The sequence below is a fragment of the Colias eurytheme genome, chromosome 20, assembly GCF_061535395.1.
Source record: "Colias eurytheme isolate Ceu_HAF_F1 chromosome 20, ilColEury1 Martin Lab GWU primary, whole genome shotgun sequence".
In the NCBI taxonomy this organism is placed as follows: domain Eukaryota; kingdom Metazoa; phylum Arthropoda; class Insecta; order Lepidoptera; family Pieridae; genus Colias; species Colias eurytheme.
In genome coordinates, this window is record NC_142999.1 from 7233512 (window position 1) to 7248841 (window position 15330).

General features: G+C 35.5%; 1 protein-coding gene across 5 annotated transcripts in view; it reads left to right on the forward strand.

The window, feature by feature from the left end:
• The window catches only part of LOC149899763 (rho guanine nucleotide exchange factor 17), a 113834-nt gene that overhangs the window by 96668 nt on the left and 1836 nt on the right, over positions 1 to 15330 (forward strand). For 2 of the 5 annotated variants that reach the window (XM_090113490.1, XM_090113486.1), the window contains exons 5-18: positions 1975 to 2157; positions 2970 to 3198; positions 4620 to 4932; positions 5113 to 5204; positions 7248 to 7470; positions 8042 to 8133; positions 8766 to 8896; positions 9853 to 9995; positions 10639 to 10725; positions 11256 to 11494; positions 12630 to 12810; positions 13157 to 13224; positions 13730 to 13866; positions 14407 to 14584. In XM_090113490.1, the coding sequence (XP_089969616.1) occupies positions 1975 to 2157; positions 2970 to 3198; positions 4620 to 4932; positions 5113 to 5204; positions 7248 to 7470; positions 8042 to 8133; positions 8766 to 8896; positions 9853 to 9995; positions 10639 to 10725; positions 11256 to 11494; positions 12630 to 12810; positions 13157 to 13224; positions 13730 to 13866; positions 14407 to 14584 (2296 nt within the window). The remainder of the gene's footprint in view (positions 1 to 1974; positions 2158 to 2969; positions 3199 to 4619; positions 4933 to 5112; positions 5205 to 7247; positions 7471 to 8041; positions 8134 to 8765; positions 8897 to 9852; positions 9996 to 10638; positions 10726 to 11255; positions 11495 to 12629; positions 12811 to 13156; positions 13225 to 13729; positions 13867 to 14406; positions 14585 to 15330) is intronic. The other 3 variants (XM_090113489.1, XM_090113488.1, XM_090113487.1) reach the window with 3 other exon arrangements.

Sequence of the window (15330 nt, forward strand, 5' to 3'; positions counted from 1 at the left end):
CAAGGTGACATGACTAGGTACCTTACCACCACTGATTTTCAGTGATCCCAAGTGACTATTATCAAAAACATTTGCATTGTATTGTGTTATTGTTCCATTATTCCATAGACGAAGTGATAGAATCAAAACATTTATTAACCGACTTAAAAAAAAGGAGGAGGTTATCAATTCGGCCGGTATGTTTTTTTTTATGTATGTACACCGATTACTCCGAGGTTTCTGAACCGATTTACGTGATTCTTTTTTTGTTCGATGCGGGATGGTGTCGAATTGGTCCCATAAAAATTTTATTCGGATAGGCCCAGTAGTTTTTATTTTATGAGCATTTTTGTCTGTATTTCTAAATGTTGCAAGTGCAAGTTTGAAGTCGCCAGTCGGTTGTTTTTAACGCAGTTATCACTTGTTATTATAATATCATTATTCATTATAAATTACATTCCAAAGTTACCAATTACATTTCACTTAGAAACGCAATATTACCCACAATGTGACATTGCAAATACTATCTACCACTGACCACTATTCACAACCCTAAATACTACATAGATTTCCCTCTTTAACACTTCCAGCGAACACAGCGCTTATCCATTCACAAACGTTCAACAGTTGAAACCGGGTTACAGCACTAAAGCTGCTGGCAAGATCAATTCATCGCACAATCGTCGCCGTAGCGCTTTGACAGCTTAATAAGAATGGTTGTCGTTCTGAATACAGCGCTTAATTTGCTAGAAAGTAACGTTGATTTAAACCCATTTTAATGTAGGAAATTGTTGACGTTCAGAAATTACACGATTCGAAAATGATTTTGATTGTCGCTTTACTGTAAGGCTCAGTTTACACTTTACAATATTTGTCGAAGCGTATATTATAGTAAAATATATAGCTGAATAAATATAACTGTGTATTTGATAATTATTCGGTGACTAGTTTCAATTTGAACAGTGTATTTACTCTTTGTGGAGTAGTGTGGTATCATAAAATTGGCTTGAATTAATTAATGTTTGAGTTTGAATTTTTAGCATAAATTTGAGAACTTACTTGTCTTTGAGACTTCCTAACGTATATGCACGCGATCCATCTAAAATTTCGTTGGTATCCTCTCACCTTCTTAGAAAGTGTGAAAAATAAAGGGTACAAATTATTATCAGTATGTCAATCCACATTACTTACAGCCAAACAAACCAACAGAGTCGAAGAATCGAGAACAAAAATTATTTCGATTTTTATTGTTCTTACGTTACTAATTTGTTGAAATTTGAAGGATTTGCTAAAAGCCGTAAATTTATACCAGCATCTTTATGCAACGGTCGAAGTTAGTCTGAAAAATAAAATCGATAATTATTACTTTGCAAAAAATCTTATATACTTAAATATAAAAAAAGAACAATAGAAATAGCTTTTCCAAGGTGAGATTAAAATTACTTCAAACCTCTCGGGAGTATTGTTTAAAACGTAATACTATTCTCTTGACGGTTAAAAATTTAATGTAATTTATTTTTGGCATTTCATTTCGTTTCAAACGAAAACTTTTATAAACTTTGCTTACAGAAATAGCGAGATAAAAATAAATTCCCATAAGTTTTCTCGTATGACGACGTGGTGAAAGTTTGCAATGTTTTTGTATACTAAACTAGCGGTCCGCCCCGGCTTCGCCCGTGGTACATATTTACGTTTTCTCTACATAAAAACCATCCTCGTACTTCAAGGAATATAATAAAAAAAGAATTAACGAAATCGGTTCAGCCGTTCTCGAGTTATGCGCTTACCAACACATTTTGCGATTCATTTTTATATATAAAGAAGATGTAGATTTTTATATATAAGATTAATATTTTTATCTGATAGAAGAAACATATATACTTATCTAAAAAAATAAAATGAAAATATAGCAACTGTACCTATTCTGCAAATAAGTATCCTTTCTTCCCACACTAAAACGACCCGATTAATAACCCATTTTAATTTTAATTACAGAAATACCTCCACCCGCTCAAAAGCCCAGAAAACGCTGGTCTCCTGGACGCCTTCGTGGTGGACGAGATCTTCTACCAAGTGCCAGCTATCCTGAACGTGCACCAAGAATTTCTGGAGAAGCTCAGGAGGAGGCTGGAGCAATGGGACCTGCAGCAGAGGGTTGGGGATGTGTTCGTGGATGTGGTGAGATATTTTGGTTCTGTTATGGTCTGCTAGGGAGTTCATACTTCGATTTAGTAGGGATATAAACTCATCATGATATATATAAATTAATTAGATACCAAGTGTGTTGCTAAGCGTAACTCGCGAAAAGCTCGATCAATTCGGGTAGTTTTGTTTAACGTTTTTGTTAAATATAAGAAGGTTTAAATGGAGTGAAAATACGAAAAATACCTAAAAGGGCAAACAACGTAGCCGTAGTTGTAGATATAAAGTTGTTTTTATTTAGTACCTACATACAAATTAAAATACAGAATTTCTTTTACAATAATGTTGTTAAATATGCCGTGGTTTATATTTCTTATTCGTCGTCATATTCCTAACTAAATATTTAAGGAATTCAAAATTAATGTAACAAAACATGGCACGAATTACACGTGTGAAAGTTGCGGTTTAACCTATTTAAGATGGAGTGAATATTTATCTATTAGGCACCTCATTAAATATACTCTGTAACATGAATTGATTACAGTAATTATTATTATAAACTAGCTAGATCTTCCGGCTTTACTCGCTTCGTATTTGGATAAAAAGTATCCTATGTTCTTTTCTAGACCACTTCTGTACCAAACATACAGATCCGATCACCTGCATTTGCCTGAAAGAGTATAACAAACATGTATACATTCTTATTTCCAATATTTAGTTTTATAGCATTCAAATTCATCAAAATATCTAATCGGTATTGTATTTCGTGTTTATAATATAAGTAGGATATCAGTAGGAATTGAATTTACTGTTATTTCATATTTGAAGATTAACTAAAACATTTTCAGTTTACAAAACCCACCGTGATGGACACCTATATGTCCTTTATAAGCAACCTAAAAAAAGCAAAGGAAACGATCAAGACAGCAGCCTCTTCCCGCCCGGCTTTCGCCAAGTTCCTGGACGCTATGGCCAGGGACCATAAGGGCAAACTATCTTTGGATAATCTGCTGATTAAACCGGTGCAGAAGTTCCCGAGCTATAAACTGCTGATTCAACGGCTGATCAAACATACAGGTAAGGTTATTTTGTTGTTGAAAGGCGTGGTGCGACTGGTAGCAATGAAGTCTATGAATTAGAGATGGTATATGAAGGTGAATTATCATCATATCTTTTGGATATAATAAAAATAAATCGGATAATTTTATTAGGTTTTTGTAACAAGGAAGTTTGTTACGGAGAGAAAACAAAAAAAGGGGCAATAGGGATACTTATATATTGACTATGAAATTATGAATATGAGATCGCCTGTTGCATTGAACATGGTTTATAAAATTTTTGATATAGGTAATGCTGTTCTTTTTCTCATTTTAACTACCAAAGCACTTTATCTGATATTCTAAATTATACAAGTATTTATAGAATGGAAAACTTTCTAAATAAACGCGAAATTTTAATTTCCTGTCCTTTGTATAATTCGTTCGCGAAATGATTTATATATGTATATGAATAATAATTCCTTTGAACCTATTAGATGAATAATATTTATATATAAACGGGGTCAATGTTCCGTCTTTGTTTTCGTGTGATGTGAAAAATATAGGAGTTGTTTATTAAGGCCATATCTTTCAATGTGGTTTTTATAATTATGGCGTCCTAGATATTCATAATTAACAAATCATCATATTAATTATACCAATATAAAAATAAACAGTAAAGTTCTACTAGATCTATAACTATGAGACAGGCTGTATATAGTAAATAAAAACTGATAATTTATTTATTAAGGGCCGATTTTTCAATGCCTGGATAAAACTTATCCGTCCAATAAGAGCGGGGGCACACGATGCGTTGCGGCGGCGGTGCGGCGCCGGAGCGGTGTCGCTGCGTCGTCTTACATAGAAATATCTGTGGCATGTCACACGATGCGCTCCGGCGCCGCACCGGACTTGTAACCACCAAGACGAGGCGGGGAGGGGTGAATGCGGTGCGACGTCGGAGCGGCACCGCTCAGTTGTTTTGCATCACAAGGAAGGACACGCTGTGCAACGCTGCTACGACGCCGCTGCGACATAACAACGTTACGGCGCCGCACCGCTCGTGTGCCCACTGACACGGTGAAATCTTTGCGGTGCGGCGCCGCAACGCATCGTGTGCCCGCGCCCTAAAGTATTACACGATAATATTAAAATGTCACGTAAACTGCCACATACGGGCAATTAGAATACCTACGTTTTTAAAATGGTAGTTTTATACATTATTCGACGAATAAGTTTTATCCCAGCATTGAAAAATCGGCCCTTAATGTGATAAAATTATACGTACCATTGGGCACTGCCAATACAGAAAATAAAGAAACTTATCATCAGGTTTATTCTTTCTATTACTTTATTTACCACGGTTATGATGATGATGCATTTGATATTTGGACGAATACAATGACAATGATGTATTAAAAGTCTTATTGCTGCATAACTTATCATTTAAACCGCTTTCAGATCAGTCACACCCCGACCACAAACTCCTCCTCGACGCTCAAAAGGAGATCCACAATCTCCTCGAACTAATCAATTGCACGGAACGAGAGAGTTTAGAACTAGAAATGCAGCAGCAAACCCTACGAGATCTGGAACAAATGATCGAAGGGCTATCCAACTTTGTGACGTCAGAGAGGACGTTTATACGACACGAGACCGTGACGATGCCGTCAGCGCAGGGCACGATAAAAGATCGTGCACTGTTCCTGTTTAGTGATACACTACTGATTACCAGTGTTAAACGCCGCACGGGGACTATAAAGAAACCCATTCCGTAAGTCTGTGATAATTTTTTAACATACATAAGTGATATAACATGGTCGATTATTTACGTGGAAATTGTCGTCGATGGCTTTATTAATTAAGAAAGAAAGAGAGAAATTAAACAATAAATTAATTTTTTTGTAATAGATTGATCATAGATTAAAAAATAAATATTTATTTTTGCTTTCAGAACATACCAAAGTAGCATAGCGAGCCAGATGGAAGGCAACAAATACAAGCTTCTGATGAGAATTAATTTGGCTGATCTCGAAATTGTTAAATGTAAGTAAGCTTTTCTATGAATAACAATTGGAATTGATTTAATATTAATTGAGTATTCATGTGTTAAAGCAAAGACTGGTGAGTTTGTAAATAATATGATGATAGATTTATATATGGTAACACTGCAATATCAAAATATGATTACCTTTTATTTAAGTATGATAAACTAGTTAATATCATTGCCATACATTTTATCCAATCCGTGTTTCCTATGTAATGTATTTGAATAATAATTCACCCACTTTGAATGTTATATTCGGTAGCTTATACCTAATTATTTTTGAACTGAAACTCTTTAAGACGCGTTGAGAGTAAAATTTTAAGGTTGCGTCATGGCAGGGGCGTGCACAGAGCTTTTCGACAGGGTAGGCAGAAATATTGTAATGATATTAAGTCATAAAAACTAATACTGCAATGTTTATTTCATATTCCAGTGATACCTAACTAGTGTTCTATATTATGAAATGAATGATTATTGATTAACTTTACCGTTGTGTATTACAAATTCCGGTATAAATCGGCCTTTTTCCTATCACAAGTCTCTGTTTGATAAAAGTTTATTCATAAAACAAAAATAAGAATTTTTCGTTAAATTATACCTTATTATTAGTGATGCAACGAATACTACTTTTACGAATACGAATACGAATACGAATATCAAACCTACTATTCGGCGAATACGAATACGAATATCTCGCCTTGGTAATAAAAGACTTATTTATTTAATGAATGATTAAAATTCTCTCTTCTAATAATTAAAATTTACAATAGGCAAATTTTTATTTAAAAAACATAAAATTCGTAGATTTTCCGGTTGTAGGCGATTTTCTTTTTCAGTATGGATGTTTCCAGCCGTTGAAAAAAGTCTTTCCGAAGCGACTGTACATGGCTTCAGTGAAAAATATTTTTGGGCGAGTTTTTTCTGACTTTGAAAATTGACATCTTCTCGCCAAAAGGCCAGTGGATCAGCAGTCTCTGCACACGTCATATTTTAACGCGCGATTTTTCATGTACAAAAATATTCGTTTTTAAATATTCGTATATTCGCCGAATACGAATATTCGGTAAATGTCTAGTATTCGGCGAATACGAATATTCGTATTCGTATTCGTTGCATCACTACTTATTATCTTACAAAATACACTCATGATATACATAATCTATTTAGTTAGGTACTCTCAAAACACTTCACTTGCAAATTATCGTAGATAACATTATTAATTTTCTCAAAAAACAAATTTAACCTCAAAGTAAAATATTAAATATCGTTTGTTATAAATTTATAATTAATAATTCCAAAACAAAACAAACGAATAATGATACTATTTGCGGATGGTCTTTACCGCTACAAAAATGTATAAATTATCACACTCCTTAAATTGGTCGCATAGTCGCATTTTATTTTATTTTTATTTACTTTATTTTATTTTATTTTTTTTTTATTTTTATAGTCAACTTCAGTTTCGAATTTCGATGTGGTTCCGAATTCGGTTCGTACCTAATTCGTATATCTTCGTAAAAAGACACTGCCTACCTTGCATGTTGGTGTGCGTTGTTTTTAAACATCAGTGTGCCGTGTTTATAGGCACCCACACATATAAAATATGCGTAGACACGCAGAGCACACCTATAAAAACTTAGACACGGATAGTTTGTGTCTTTGCCGTCCCGTGACGTACTGAGTCCTGTGGCGGCGCTAGTGCAGCGCATGTGTATTGTGTACATATAGAAATTAGATAATAATGCCACCAAAATACCGATAGATGGATCTGAAATATATTTGAAATATTTTGTTTCATTACTACATGGCGTAATTAATAAATTATAATGACGTTGTGAATTTCATTTATGGATATTAAATATTGATCAGAGTTTGATAAATGGTAGGGTAGGCAGTGTCTTTATGTCTTTATGGAATGCACGCCACTGCGTCATGGCAACACGTTATGGAGTAAGGCGATGATTTTGGTATCTTTGAATCTTGCCAAAGAAGTTTCACTTTTGAAACGAAACGTAATAACTATTTTTATTTAATCCTTTCAGCCAAAGACGAAAACCTGCGTCGCATCATGCACGAAGTCGAGACCCTCTCAGAGGACGCGAACACGCTGACACAAATATCGGAACACGTGGCGCGTCTGCACGCAGCGCACGGACCGCTCGAGGAGATCGTGCGGGAGATGCTGTGTAATGTGCTGAGACAGCTCTCTGAGAGACACAGCAGTGATACACAGCTGTGTTATATGGAGATCAGTGTTAATACTTCGTAAGTTGATTAAAAATAAAGAAATTTGTACAAGCAAATCATCCCCCTTCCCCCCACCCCTTAACAAAGTGTAGAATGAATGCTGTGTAATGTGCTGAGACAGCTCTCAGAGAGGGACAGTAGTGATACACAGCTGTGTTATATGGAGATCAGTGTTAATACGTCGTAAGTTTATGTTAACCAACTTTGCTGAAATAAGGAAAGTGTTTTTAATGTGTCAGGATTATTTGTATTAGGTCAGAGTAAATACTTCGTAAGTTTACCCTAAACTACTTTACTGACAAACTAACCGACTTTAATAAAAGGGGTGTAGTGTGTTTTAAGTGTATGAGTAAGTATGTGTAATGTGCTTTTATAGTTATCTGAGAGGCAATACACAACTGTGCTATATTATGGAAGTTAATACTTACCAGCTTAGCTAAAAGAGAAAAGCGTTATGTATTTTGGGAATCAGGATCGTGTGTTTTTGTGTACGATTATGCATAAAAAATGCTTAAAACATATTTCGATTAGACCCTATTATTATTATATTTATATCCTTATTACTTTAACATGCCTTTCTATGTTACAGCAGTGGTTCAGAAAATCTGACCATCATCTTTCCTAAGACCGAGAAAAGGAGCAATTGGGAGGAACTTATCAACGAGACCAAACAAAAACTAAGTAAGATTTTTTTATAATTCAAATTCAAATCAATAATAATCTGTTGTAACATAATATAATAATAATTAAAATGTTAATGTGGTGCTTGTTATTTTTTCTTCGTTGGTAGTTACTTCCCTAGTGAAAAAAAGTATAACCACATATTACCAAGCATGCTCTTTATATCATATTGTTTTTCATCATACATGGCCTTATTAAAAATACATATTTGATATTAAATCTAATTATTATTTGTTGAACTTAAGTCATTTCCTGTTGTTCAATGCTCTCATAAATATCGAAAGGCAGCAGCAGGATGACATAAATAATACACTATTTACATTGAAATAATATTACTACATATGGAGGAGACACCACGAACAAATCTGTGCGCCAATTTTTCGCTCTAACTAAGTTTTAAAAATTATTATCTAGTTAGGTACTTACCGATGAAAAGTTATGTTAGTCACTTTTCCGTATTATTTGTGCAATATCGTAACACACACGAAGGCATATTTGATGCGTTTCACTTTAAAACAAATAAAAAATGAGCGTGCAGTTAAGCCATGAGCTTATGTTGAGCGGAACATAAGTGATGTAGGCGGTGTCGTCTCCATATGTATATCTCAATGACTATTTATGGATATTTCCAGGTGTATATGGTCAAGAAAGGCCAGCTCCCGAGTTCCTATCCCCAGTGCCGATACGCAAAACGCGTGCGGGACTGCAGTTCACGTGTGCGGCGCCCACACTGCCGCCGAAAGGACAGAGTCCCGATGTTTGGGTAAATATGTGTTTAATTTGGGTAATATGAGTAATTTGTTATATGGTAAATAGATAATGCAATTCACGTGTGCGGCGCCCACACTGCCGCCGAAAGGACAGAGTCCCGATGTTTGGGTAAATATGTGTTTAATTTGGGTAATATGAGTAATTTGTTATATGGTAAATAGATAATGCAATTCACGTGTGCGGCGCCCACACTGCCGCCGAAAGGACAGAGTCCCGATGTTTGGGTAAATATGTGTTTAATTTGGGTAATATGAGTAATTTGTTATATGGTAAATAGATAATGCAATTCACGTGTGCGGCGCCCACACTGCCGCCGAAAGGACAGAGTCCCGATGTTTGGGTAAATATGTGTTTAATTTGGGTAATATGAGTAATTTGTTATATGGTAAATAGATAATTGTGATTTAGTCAAGTATTTTTAATGCTAGGTGCTCCGCATTGCTCCGCTCCTGTTGGTCTTAGCGTGGTGATATATAGGCTATAGCCTTCCTCGATGAATGGGCTATCTAACACTGAAATAATTTTTCAAATCGGACCAGTAGTTCCTGAGATTAGCGCGTTCAAACAAACAAACTCTTCAGCTTTATAATGTTCAGTATAGATATGAAAGGAATGGCTTGATTCAAGTAGATAAATACGATATAAGCATTAAGCATCACTTATTTCTACATTACATGAATGTTATACATGAAATGATACCTAAGAAGGAAAACAAGGCGAAATTAAACAAGTAGTTGTATTTATTGTACTATGGTTTATTCATTCATAAATGGCTGAATAAGCTTTATAGCTTATGTAATATTTTGTTGTATATCCCATCTACAACATGTTTAACATGGATAACATGTTTCTTTTTAATAAAAACGCGGCGTTATATAAAAGACTGTGTTGGCTATATGCTAGTACAAAACAAACTCTATGCACACATAAATAAGAGTTATATTCCAGGTATGCAACAGCGACGGTTACGTTGGCCAAGTGTGCGTGCTAACTCTGAGCCCGAAGCCGCAAGTGACGTCATGCAATGGCGTCTGTAATGCGCGCATTTTGTGCGTCGCTTGTGTTCCACCCGCACCTGCTACTATTGATACGTAAGTATATCTTAATCTTTCTTAATACTATTATAAAGGCGAAAGTTTGTAAGTATGGATGTATGGATGTATTGATGTTTGTTACGCTTTCACGTAAAAACTACTGAACCGATTACAATGAAATTTAGCACACATATAGAGGGTAACTTGGATTAACACATAGGATAGGTTTTATCCCGGGAACGGGAACTATGCGGGTTTTCCTTTGAAAACGCGGGCGAAGCCGCGGGCGGAAATCTAGTATGTATATATAAATCTCGTGCCACAATGTTTGTCCTCAATGGACTCCTAAACCACTTAACCGATTATAATAAAATTCGCACAACATGTGCAGTTCGATCCAACTTGAGAGATAGGATAGTTTAAACATGTAGGTATCACGGGCGAAGTCGGGGCGGACCGCTAGTATTATTATAAAAAGTAAAGTACAGTAGAGATAAATAAAGCAAGTTATGTAATTGCTATGTCAACGGCTATGTCGGCCAAGTGTGCATGCAACTCACGTAATGTTTGTATCGCGCGCAGGAAGGAAGTTATTTACAAAAAAAATAAATATATTTTTCATGCACAAAAAGTCTAGTTAGTGCATTGTTTATGTTATTTTATTCTTTATTATTTTTTTAATGATTTTTTTTTCTTACAGGACAAGTTCGTTGATCACTGCAGCAAATAAGCCAGGCATCAGCATTTCTGACACGGATGAGAGCTGCAAGAATATACGACTTGATAGGTATGTGATAAAATATTATATTTTTTAAATAATTTAAAAAATATTGGCGACTTGAAGAAAATAACTTTGATAAACAATAGTGATAGTAATGACACTTATGTGTGTTGCTGCGAACTCAGTATCGACTTGTAAAGCCCCGTTGTTACTGGTAATAAGCGTATTCGTGCATGTTGCAAAATTGAAAACGTACGTTGAAAAGTATTGGCCCGGGCAGCTAACTGCAGTTAACTGTTAAACGAACTTTCTAGATGCATAATTCAAGTGTTTTTTTTAACAAAAATTTACTACGAATACGAGGCTAGACAAAAAAAGACGTGTGGCGCTCGGGGACTGCCGCGGTAAAGCTATTGCATGCTATGCCTTCAAGCCACACCTCCGCGCCCGTCGGAGTGGGGAGCGTGAGGTGTTTACGTTACGGAATTTCTCGATTCGGTCCCCACGCTCAAGGCCCGCGATAGAAGATAATTATGCAATAGCTTAATAATTAAATAATCATAAAAAATAACACATTTTGCATTAAAACATTCCAGTTCATCATCAAGCGACGACGAAGACGACGGCTCCTCCAGCGAGAACCAAGACGCTCAATCCGAGAGAAGCCAAGAATCCGGCAGCTTGCGTCTTACATACAACGTGAATCGAACCCTGACCCCCAACCATAGCAAGAGCCTGAGCACTCCACACACAGGACAGAACATACAAATAAACCCCGTGATGAAGTCCAATTCGAACCCCGCTGTTGACAAACAGGCCATGGGAATTACCACCGGTAAGTATAGATGACGCTGTTCTAAATTTGTTTTAGCGCCATCTAGCGGTGGGATTTGGTAATTGTGTTAGAAGTACCCTCTTTTAAATAGTGAACTCTCGAGTGGTTTTAAAGCTAATACATTTTAATTTGCCTATTTAACTTTTAAAATAATTATAACTCTTCCCTCTTCCAGTACAATAGTTATTAACATTTTAGCTTAATTAGAGTTTTTATTTTGTATAAAAAAATGTTCATTTGAAAAATTCTTAAATATTGTTTTACTGTTTATAGAAAACGAACCTTTTAACAGTTATTTTATTTAGTTTCAATGTTTTTATACAAGTAGTTGTTTCTTTTTCCACTAACTAATAATGTGCACTTTCTTAACCTTCCCCTACCTTATGTCTCTCAGTACACGGACGCATCATTGCTGGTATGAACCTTTATAACATATTAATTTAATATTTTATACCTTTATTATATTTCTTGCATGCTTTAACAACTTTTTAATCCAAACCTGTAGTACTTAATAAGATATAAATAGTACAGTAATATATTTAGACAACATATTTACACCTTTAAGTAGTTAAGAACTTCTAAAGAAACTTATAACGTAAAGTGTTTAATTGGAGAATGGAGCAGACATCACGGTTTTACTTGTTACATAAAATAACAAACAGACACGTCAAAATAATCATGTAGGTACTAAAAATTATTTAGAAATTTTATGACCTGTCATAGTCACTAAAGTGCTTTAAGAAAGTCGTAACATGCTTAATCCTGTCACTATTATAATGGCGAAAGTTTGTATGGATGTTTTTGATGGTCGCTACTCTCTCACGCAAATACTACTGAACCGATTACAAAGAAATTTAGCACACATATAGAGGGTAACTTGGATTAACACATAGGATAGGTTTTATCCCGGAAATCCTACGGGAACGGGAACTATGCGGGTTTTTCTTTGAAAACGCGGGCGAAGCCGCGGGCGGAAAGCTGGTAATTCATATATTCAGTGTGGAACAAATATTTGCCCATTTTTTTAACGTAGTCTAAAAAATCACATTTTACAGCGTTCTCTATGATACCACTTTGCACCTATTATAACTAAAAAACTATTTATAACAAAAATAAACAGATATATCACACATAGGTACTCTATCATCGCCAGCAAGCCGGCAATCTTCAGAGGATAGCGGTACTACAGCGAACCAACCGACCATGTGGCTTGGTACTGAAGATGGCTGCATACATGTGTACAATTGTTTGGATAATATCCGGATTAAGAAGAATAAAGTGAAGCTGCAGCACAATTCCGGTGTTTATTCCATTGTGTAAGTATTGACAAACATTTTAAAAAAGTAAAGTAAAAATAAATTGGCAAAAAGTACTATAACTAGCTATAAGCTATAACTAGCTGTGCTCTGCGGTTTTACCCGCAGTACTCCGCTCCTGTTAGTCTTAGCGAGATGATATATAGCCTATAGCCTTCCTGGATAAATGGACTATCTAAAACCGAAATAATTTTTCAATTCGGGCCAGTAGATTAGTGCGTTCAAATAAACAAACAAACTCTTCAGCTTTATAATATTAGTATAGATTTATATCTCAAGCTTTCATGGTAAGTTGTTTATCAGACTAAATGTTGATATTTTAACTGAGATACATATGTTTTTGCAGATTTGTGGAGGGCAAAGTGTTTGTAGCGCTCGGCAACGGTGATCTCGTAGTGTATTGTAGAGATATTGGTGAGTAATTAATCTTTAATTTTAAGCATTATATAATGTTAACACTGATATAATTCACTTTAAAAAAATCTTAATAGCGGTCGACAAACAAAAATGGTGCCTGTTGACAAATTAATATTAATTGGTAATGCTTCGTTTGCATATTACCTTACTATAAAATCAAGCAATGCAAAACCATATTATTACTGTACATATTTCCGCATAGTTCCCGTTCCCTTGGAATTTCCGGGATAAACCTATGTGTTAATCCAATTTACCCCCTATATGTGTGCTAAATTTCATTGTAATTGGTTCAGTAGTATTTGCGTGAAAGAGTAACAAACATACATACACATGCATCCATCTTCACAAACTTTTGCATTTATAATATTAGTAGTATACATTTACCATATTATTCTATGGGTCTGTACAATTTATTGTGACCTGAATTAAATGTAATAAATAAATAAATATCGCTAAAGATTCACCAAAAACCTCGATTAGACCTAATAAACCAATCTTCCAGAAGGTTCGTGGGCAGAACGCTGCAGCATCCCGGTGGGGTCGGGCAACACGCCGGTCAGCGCCATGTTGCTCTCTGAAGGCCGGTTGTGGTGCGCTACACACGCGGCTATCAAGATTATTAACCCGCACACTTTGCAGGTATATGGACACTTAAATTGACACTGATATTGACACTTACATTAACACTTTACATTTACACTAACACTTAACACTTACACTTATAGTGACACTAACACTTTACACTGACACTTACACTTAACGCTTACATAAAAATGTAAGTACACTTAAATTTACACTTATGCTTACACTTGCATTTACAGTTGTATTGATACTTATTTAGTTTTACATTTGCGTTTATTCAAAGGAACTTTTAAATTTACTCTTAAATTAGAATTTACTTATACTTATAATTAGGCCAAGTAGTGGAATCGAACGCTTGTTAAAAATTAAAATTATTGTGAGAATTTACAGGTGCATATTTATCCAGTTATTCTTTAAAACTACCAAGTGTAGTATTCAAAAAGTAGTATAATAAAATGAAAACACAATTTTTTCGTTAGTTAAAATGCAGCTGTACTTAAAATTAAGTGTAGCATTACAGAAAAGCTCGATACACATTTATAGTATTATTTTCACGTGTCAAAACAAATCTCGATACTTACTCATTATATTCACCAGGTGGACGAAACATTCCAAATAAGCTCCGAATCGAAACCAATCAGCCACATGGCAGTAGCCGGTGGTGCGATCTGGCTCTCACTACACAACGCAGCCACTTTGCGTTGTTATCACGCCAATACGCGGGAATTACTAGCTGAGCTTAATATCACGCCGCATGTTACTAAGATGCTGCATGGTGAGTTTTTCTTATTACTAGTGGTAATTTATATGAGAGAAAACATTAATTTGGCTAAAAAAAAGACGTGTGGCACTCGGGGACTGCCGCGGTAAAGCTATAGCATGCTATGCCTTCAAGCCACACCTCCGTGCCCGTCGGAGTGGGGATCGTGAGGTTTTTTCGTTACGGAATTTCTCGACTCGGTCCCCGCGCTCAAGGCCCGCGATAGAAGCTATGCAATAGCTTAAAAAAACAAAGAAAAATATTACGACACGATAAATAATTAATGGATCCAAACTAGGCAATCACTGAGCATACGACGCAACGCAGTTGTAGTTATCTTGTGTTTATCATTTAATTTTGCTGTAGTAGTTATCAACCGATGATCCCAAAAATGAATGAGGTTGATTTTTAACCAATTGACGTGATTCTTTACGTGTTTGATAATAAATTGTTGGTATTTGGACCCATTTTTTAATCTACATGATACATCCTTCAGGATTATAAAGGTTTTTTTAATTAAGAAAGTTACATTGTGTACATACGATTTTTTTTGACGTGACAACGTCTTATAATTCGATAGAGCCGGCTGCACGCACGAAAAAACATGACTCATGCGGCGTTACCTCGCTCTGAGGCGTTCCATGTAAGGCTTGAAGTGCAAGCGAGAGCGCGGAACGAGCGACAAAGAAGCATAATCGGACGTTGTCACGTTCAACTATCGTCAGTAAACCGACTTTACAGACAACCAATTTTTTTTTGTA